Genomic DNA, 8,893 nt, shown 5'->3' on the forward strand with positions numbered 1-8,893 from the left:
GATAGAACTCCTTGCTTATGTTGGTTCCTTTGTATTTATTGGATATTTTGTTTTCATCTTGAACATGCATGAAATATTTGCCACTATATAATAATAATACAATAATATGATAATAATAATAATAATAAATTCTTTATTCAAAGAGGGTTTAAAGAGCCACTGAATGTTAAAGCAACCAACAATCACCAATCAACAAAGCTAAAACTGGACAATTTTAACAAAGCAGATCTTTAAACCTTCCAGGAATTAAGTTAACTTACTCTTGTCACAATATCTGCCACCAAAACCAAGTAAACAATCACATTTAGCTGCTGGACCGCGGGCCACACAATGGCCACCATTTTGACATATTATCTCATCACAGGTTGGAGGACGCATTATGGCCAAAGGAGCCAGATGACCAGTTGCCCCCAACTCAACATGGTCTTGTACAGGAGAAAATGTATCAACTTTATTGCCTAATATCACATTATGATTTTCATTTTTTAACGTTAATTTGTTATAACTAATTTGATTATTTGCTTCTGAATGTACCAAGTTTTGTTGTTGAGATGATGGAATGCTTTGTACAGATGAAAGGTGATGGGTATCTACACTGATACCATTAGATCCAATGAACTGGTAACCAGAAATTCCTAAAAACAGATAAAAAAAACATGTGTTAGAACATCCATTGACACCCTTTCATTGTATTTTCAAATGTATTTGTAATCAGAAATTCATGTCAAGACATTAACAAAGTAAATAGTAACAATGTCAACTGAGACCATTGCATTGTACAATGTATTCCTAATTTTAATACTAAGTCTTGTAACCTAAAATTCCTGTAAAGACATTTACAAAGTACTGCAAAATTCAGAAATTATTGCAATGTTTTCATTATTGCGAAAAAAATGTGACAGGGTTATAATCGCAATAATTAAAACTCACATTTTGGATTTTTTTTATATAAATATCACAGGATTTTTTCTAAATATAGCAAAAATTAAAATTGCATTTTAGTCTTCAATGACTAAACAGGGAATTTCTAGTATATAAAGTTCCTGGACTAAATCGCAAAAATAAATGTACGCAATAATTTCTGAATTTACAGTACTGAGTTACAATGTCACAGAGACCAATACGTTGTGGTGCTACTAGTGTAAATATGACAGGCATATTGATGAAGGTGGTAATGGGGGTACCTTACGCACATTGATGAGGGTGGTAATGGGGGTACCTTCAGGACAAATAACGGTAAAAATTCTTGCCAAATGACTTGAACAGTAATTTTTGGTGTATGACAATAAAATATGAACTTTCTGTTAGACGATAAAAAAATCGAATGATTTTGACTAATCACGTTAATGTTAAGATAAGGATATTTTGATGAATCACAGTAAAATTTTAATCAATTTGACGCTAATGGTAGCCGAAAATGGTTGTTTGACACCTGACGGTAAAGGGCATTACTACCCTCATTGATCTCATTGGCCTAATTTCTTTCAAAGAGATAAGCAAAGTCATGAGTTGATAAATAAAAGACATTGCCAAAAAAGCAAAAGTAAATGATTATGGTCTGAACATTACAATGTCTCTTATTGGGGTCTGAAAAGAAGTGCTGCAGTAAATGCATCTTGTTATCATGTTTTTAATCTGATGCATTTAGATCCGATCATTTTGGTATCAGGTTTTTTTTTGTCAAGAGATCAATGCACAAAATCAATACATAAATATTTGAAGACGAAAAATATTTATCAAAAGAGCAATGAATTTTTCTGTTTGATATTTGACAACATATAGATTATTACTTCTGGTATATTTCTAATTTTTGTATCATATAAAACAAAAACCGTTTCTGGAAAAAAACGAAAAAAATCCGGATTTTTTTTTTTTCTGGGGAAAAAAAGTTAGGGTCGGCGCCAAAAAATTAGGGTCGGTCGGGCGACCGGAAACACACCTATTTTTTTTTTGGCCTAATGAGAGATCTAGTAATCAAATTTGGTTTTACTTTTCAAACTCAACATGGTATATGATTTTATTTTCTCTTCTTCTTCAAATAGCCTAGGCCTTCTTAAATTCAATTAGTACCATAATGAAAATCAATACTTTGACATTTTCAAATTGTAAAGATTTTCATACAGTTATTTTCAATCTTTGCATAGTAACAAACTTCTTTATATAAACAGTATTATTTAGAATGTAAAATGTATTCCCTATTTTCTACAAAAAAATGTAATTTTGGAATAAATTTTATTGGCTTATCTTATTCAGCTGCAGGCGAAAAATTGTTGGTGATACACAAGATTTTTCTGAAAATAACCAGGAACAAAATATTTGCATCAACTCATCACTTTCATAAATGTTGCCATGTCTCAGAACCATAAAATACACAGAATAGTTTAATTGATTCCATAGAACTAGTAAACAAGACAATACCCCCCCCCCCCCCCCTCCTCACTCCAAAATAAAATATTCTGTTCTAATTGATATAATTATTGAACCTTTATAGACTAACAATTAAGCTCAATATACATATTTATTCAATGAAGGCGGAAAATTGATAAAAATGTCCTTCTAATTATAAAATAAATATTGATAAAATTATTGCCTGTTGACTTTTTTTATCATTACACCAGCAAAGGAATCCCTAGGCTATAAAAACTATTACTCTGACCATCTGTCATGGAATTACCAACTATTTGTCTAAAATTAATAGAAAAATCTTTTTCTACTGATTGTTAAGATGGTATTGATTTCTTGGTTAGTGTTCAAACGAGCATGTTTGGTTTCTTACAATACATCATATCTTGGTATGCAATTGATTAAAACACAGGTTCATCCTGCAATTATTGTATTATCATAAACATCACAAATTACCCATAATTCTGTAAATGTCAAGCCACTGTTTCAAACAAATTTTACCTTTTATTTAAATTTTAGAAGAGTTAAATTGGAATGCTATGAATAATTGTATATGTTATAGGGTAGGAATGTATCCATCAATGATCCTTACAATAATAGCCTCATTTAATTGCCAATTTAGTTTCCTTGCTGTAAAAGTAAAGCTTAATGGAAGTTTCAGTCAAAGAGAAAATCCTTTAATTTCTGTAGTATGAGAGCAAATGTATATTTACTCTCAGAAACCATTCGTTCATTTACATACTTCATGGACAATTTGTTAATTTGTATCTATCATTATAGATTGGAATTTTATCAGAAGGCACTGATGATGCATCAGAATATCATCTGCAAGACTGTATATTGGTCTGATTTCTTCAGGTATCCTTCCGTTGTTCCAGTCAGTAATTCTACATAACCAGTTTACTGGAAATCTAAAGTAACTATAATTTGCGTCTCTATTCTATATCATATCAGATCAAAATTACCAGAGTTCACAAAAAGTGGCGGTCCCCAGGATTTGACCACACAATTTTAGTATTTTTCAATAGAACTATAGTGAGGACCAGCAGATTTTCTTCAAGAACCACCAGGAGAAAAAAGATTTTGAGAACTCTGAATAACATGGTGTGATATCTATGTAATGTACATATAGACAGCTTATGATTTCCTGCTGTAATGCATAATGCTATTGAATATGTCCAATTTTAATTTTAATTAAAAGTTGTTTTAGGTAATCATTTTTTAGCTCCCCAGACAGCTTTTCCTAAATAAAATTCTGTGCAATGTAAAAAAGTATTTTATAGTAGTTACATGTAACTCCAAATTCTTGGATTAGTTATACTGTAATTAATGGAGATACATTCATACATAGAAAGTTTTCTAACGGAGAAAAGAGGTTACCATTCAATTGTTTTATGACCAAATGTTCTAAATGTTAACTTATTAGACTAATTTCTGCAAAGAGAACATTGAAGTGATTACTGCTGAATTTGGTGACCGCACATTTCATGCTTTATTTAAAAGTCTTCAGTTCAAAACTTTTAACTTTTGATATAGCGTTTGTAGAATTTCAGAAAGATGTTTATATCTAAATCAGCCAATCTTTTGCTACCAATTTCGCCATTAAAATGTTTTGCCATACGAATACATCATTCCATTCCAAAAGTATGGCTGACTTGGTCATATTTCAATCTAAGATAAATACATTTCCAATAATCAAGACTTTATCGGTGAGATAACTCAAACTTCATTAATTATTTACCTCAATATGTCTGGAGTAATTAAATAATGAGTCTGAAAGGTCATAATTTCCAAACAGAGTTACTACTGAACACTGGACAATAATCTAATTTACAAGTATAAGGCCACATCAAATTAATTTGCTGCTTCTCAGAAGCTCATCATTAATTCATTGGTTTTTGATTTTAACAGAACTGTAAAAAAAAAAAAAAAAGAACAGGTAATAATATTAGAAAATATGTTGATTTTGTATGTGAAATATGCAATCTGTGTAAATCCCACAAATGTGAGTTACGTCATGTAGTTCACTGTTGAAGGCTACAAATCTGAATTCTTCAGAAAGTTGTTTCTGGTATAACAACAATCAACTTATCTGTAAAAGCAAAACCTGTTGCCGAATGGTCTAATTTAGTGTAAACAATATTTAATTGAAAATCAAGTAAATAAAAACGGTAATAACTGTCCTTTCCTAAATTTAGATATTTCAGTTTAACACACTACACTAAAATTTGTGACAAAAAAGACCATTTTTCACTCCCTATTGTTCATTTTCCTTTTTAAGGTGGTGATGTTACTTAGGTACCATCTAACAGTATTTATGTATCACAACTCATGCTCTATGTCCATGTCTATTCATATTAAGTTTTGGATTTTAATTAATGTGATCATTGTATACATGAAACTGTTAAATTGTTAAGTCAGGGATCTAATTACCACAAATTTCTAAATTTTGCCACTCACCAAATGGCTCTATTTTTTCACCAACTCACCCTACTCTAGTTTCCCAACTCATCCTACTTATGAAAAAGGGTAAAATCCTGTTGAATATAGGTTGGGAGTTGACAGACCTATTTTCAGCATGATTTTAACCCTTTTCGTAAGGCCAAAAAAAAAAATAGGTGTGTTTCCGGTCGCCCGACCGACCCTAATTTTTTGGCGCCGACCCTAACTTTTTTTTCCCAGAAAAAAAAAAAAAAAAAAAAAAAATCCGGATTTTTTTCGTTTTTTTCCGGAAACGGTTTTTGTTTAGTATAGCCTTTGAATGGCATCTTTTAAACGTCTGATTTCAAATAAAATTTTAATACAGTAAGCATTTGTGTGATACAGATTGAAGTCAAACAACGGCATGGCTTCTGCTATGGCCATCAGTCAAAGTGTGTTATCAATATTCAGACTATTTGCATTCTACAAAATGCAATATTTGCCTCACATTATTTGAATGTTTCGGTTGTTTCGATGTTTATAATTTGTTCAGAATTTTATAGGAATAAAATTGACAGTATAACAAGTTTACAATGTTTTGGCATTTACTTCTGACAGTCTTTTCTAATACAAGAGGGAAGCCAAACGTTCAATTTAGGATTAAATTTAATTTTAATATCTGATATTTGCTCAACCATAGCCCAAAAACTCAGTTTGTAATTGATTTTCTTTTAAACAGCTAGTATATAATCAAAATTTCAAAGATTTTCACCCATCCCTCTATCATGTTATTAATATTTGGTATTTGTAGAAAAGCTGGCATCAGTTCTGTGAACTAAATTGTCTGAAAGAAACTGATTATAAAACAGGTCTTTGCTGAGACAGACTTTGATGGGCTTTCTGTGTAAGACTATAGCCTGACCCGTACAGATGGCATATCAGTTCTGAAAAGTTTGAAAATTTTATAAGCTGGAAGTCCTGGCCAAGTCTTCTGCAACTTTTGAACATGGACTATTCATATCTTTCATACTTTATACAATGAACTGATGAAAATAACCTGAAAGAATAACAAACTGATTATAAAAATACACAAAAAACAACCGAAGCCGGCCAGTAAAAAAAAAAAAAAAAAAAAAAAAAAAAAAAAAAAAAATACCTACCTACCGACCCTAATTTTTTGGGGCATGCAACAGGAAACACACCTATTTTTTTTTTTGGCCTAAGTGGGGCGAGGTTTCAGATCTATATTCAATAGGATTTTCCTTTTTTTATAAGTGGGCTGAATTGGTTAACAAGAGTAGGTAAGTTGGTGAAATATTGGGCAATTTGGTGTGGAGCGTTTTGCCAGTGGGGTGAGTTGTCTTGCTTCCATTAAAACATACCACACTGAAAACTTACTTTGACAAGACTGGCCATCCTTTTGCAGTTGATAACCTGAATGACACTTACAGATGAATCCTTTGTCTATGTCAATGCACTCATGTTTACAGAATGTTGTTGCTTTTTTACAATCTCCTGTTAATATAAAATTTAAAGATAATCTTTTAACATTGAAATATAGGTTTATTCTGTATATCTGTGATAAATTAATTAATATCTTAATTTAAATGTGAGTTTTTTTCACAGGCATACTGATTGCTTCAATCAGTTCATTCTGTTATGGTTTATACAATAAAAAATGTATATACATGTATGCACATTAACATATCTAATAATTAATAAAATTATCTTAAACCGGAAATTCTTTGATCGGAATATTTCAAAAGTTTAATAATACAGTCGATTCCACTTAATTGCATACCGGATAATTGCATAATTCGGTTAATTGCATACTTTTCTCCTGCACCAAACCATTCCCTATAGATCTAGTGTTAAATTATCCGGTTAATTGCATGGGCTAAAAGTGACATTTCGGTTTATTGCATAGGAAAAAAAATTAATCTAGATATGGTGTATTAAATTTTGACACCTGTACTCGATAAAAATGACCGGAAACGGAAAGGTAAGTATATTTTTTCAGTACATGTATTTTTATAACCTTATCGTAATTATTCTCATAACTTATTGCATACTTTCTATCTGTGCATGTTTACATATTTTGTCTCTGTGTTGTTGAAATAAAGATTTATAAAAACTTTTTGTGTCGTTCTATCATTTAAATGACGCCATGTTGATTTATTATTGTGTACAGGTAAACTGGTTTCCCTTGTTCTATTTTAAGCCTCGAGGTCATAAAGATGTCAAATGTTAAATTGTTGTTAAAACTTTGTCATTAAAATATAGAAGGTGTTAATTATGAATTGCAATTCCAAAAAGAAGATTAAAGTGTAAAAGTGTACTGTCAATATTTCAGGGACAACACTGACTTTGTAGTCCAAATTATTATGACCTCTAGAAAAGCTACTTTATTCTATTTTACTGAGCAGTGAGTTGTCAAATAACATGGCCTTCCAAGACGTCATAGTTATTTCTTATTTGGACATCACTCAAAATCGGGAATTAAAAAAATATTCTCTGGAAATACAAATAAAATGGTAAAGATACATTCTAATGAAATTTGGATGTAACAACTTTTTTCATTGGCTAAAAGTTGCCGTCAAATCCACAGTTGACCAGGCGTAACTAAGGAGGGACCCGCCATTTTGAATTGACTGAATCAACATATGTTCGATTACTACTATATAATCGATAATAAAACAACACCTACCTCGAATTTGGCGTTTTAATGTAATCCGAAGTTGAAGCGTACGGGTAACGTGATAACCTCCAGTTTGTAAGTTTTCATTTGTATGACGTCACGTTCAGCCGTGACGTCTTTGTGCCAAAATAATTCATGAAGTTTCATGGATTTTTTTCTATTTGTCAAATTTAGACGTTTTTTAAAGTTTTATCGTACTTTTTCTATTTGTAATGCATTAGAATCGGAATAACAGTACTGTAGTTGAAGAGTTGCCACCGTCAATTTTGATTTGACGGTTGCAAATCTGCGTTTTACTGTTTCCGCTACGTGTTGCCAGTAAAACTGCATTTGCGACTGTCAAATCTACAATTGACAGTGCAACTCTTCAACTACAGTACTGTTATTCCTTAAGTAACTGTAAAATGTCAGGAATAGTTTCCCTTGCTAGGTGTTTTCATGATTTAAGGGCCAAATAGACACTGGGTCTAGAGAGTCTTTAATGAACATCTATTTACCTGAAATATTTGCCACTGAAAATCGAAATGATTAAGCAACTGTGGTAAAGCAGAGGAATTTTGTATTATTTGGAGTATATACATTATCTCTAAATATGACGAACTAACTTATTTATGTTCGAGCACAAATAATTTAATCAGTTACATCAATTTAAGTTCTTACCTGAGAAAAAAGCCTCGTGAATTTCACACTCAAGAAATGTAAACAAGGTAATAAAACACACAAATATCAATGTTCCTTCAAAAATTTTAGCCATAATTTTTTCCTGGATAATTTCTCTACTTCATTATCATGACTTGAATTTCATATAACCATCAAAATATAATTAAGTCGGACATTCTGACAGTATGAGACATCACAGTCACAACATTCTTGTCAACTTGTGCTGTAGCCGGAAATTGTTATTGTTAGCTCAGTCCATTATTACAGTAGGGGTTAACTGTTTAGAAAAATGAAAATGGGAGAGTACTCTATTTCAATCTTTAATGATAAAAATTAAGGTTTACAAAATATTTTTACAATCAAAATTGTAGCTGTACAATTTGATTTTTTTTATAGTGCAAAGTTAATAATGTATTGATTTCATCATCTATATCCCTCTGTATAGAATAACCCAAAGTACAAGGGAAATAACTTTTCCCTCCAAAATTAAATTCATAAGTATTAATTTAAAAAAAAAAAAAAACAAGAAACAATATAAAAAGATAAGAGCAAAGAAAACCAAAATAAAAACACCAATTCACAATAATTATAAAATGAAATAAACCCAGAAGAAATTTACCTCACACGTCTTTACACTAAATCTATTGGATGTTGAATGTGTACTGATTGATAAAAAATAAAATCACAAAAATACTGAACTCTGTGGAAAAT

The 8,893-nt window shown here is 30.9% G+C and overlaps 1 protein-coding gene across 1 annotated transcript in view; it reads right to left on the reverse strand.

The window, feature by feature from the left end:
• LOC139501805 (pikachurin-like) overlaps positions 1 to 8,429 on the reverse strand; it is a 36,901-nt gene extending 28,472 nt beyond the window's left edge. The window contains exons 1-3 of the mRNA XM_071291026.1: positions 8,183 to 8,429; positions 6,223 to 6,339; positions 261 to 635 (exon numbers count right to left, since the gene is read on the reverse strand). Coding sequence (XP_071147127.1) covers positions 261 to 635; positions 6,223 to 6,339; positions 8,183 to 8,276 — 586 coding nt within the window. The 5' untranslated portion in view covers positions 8,277 to 8,429. The remainder of the gene's footprint in view (positions 1 to 260; positions 636 to 6,222; positions 6,340 to 8,182) is intronic.
• Positions 8,430 to 8,893: the final 464 nt, after the last annotated feature.

Source organism: Mytilus edulis, chromosome 1, assembly GCF_963676685.1.
Source record: "Mytilus edulis chromosome 1, xbMytEdul2.2, whole genome shotgun sequence".
NCBI lineage: Eukaryota > Metazoa > Mollusca > Bivalvia > Mytilida > Mytilidae > Mytilus > Mytilus edulis.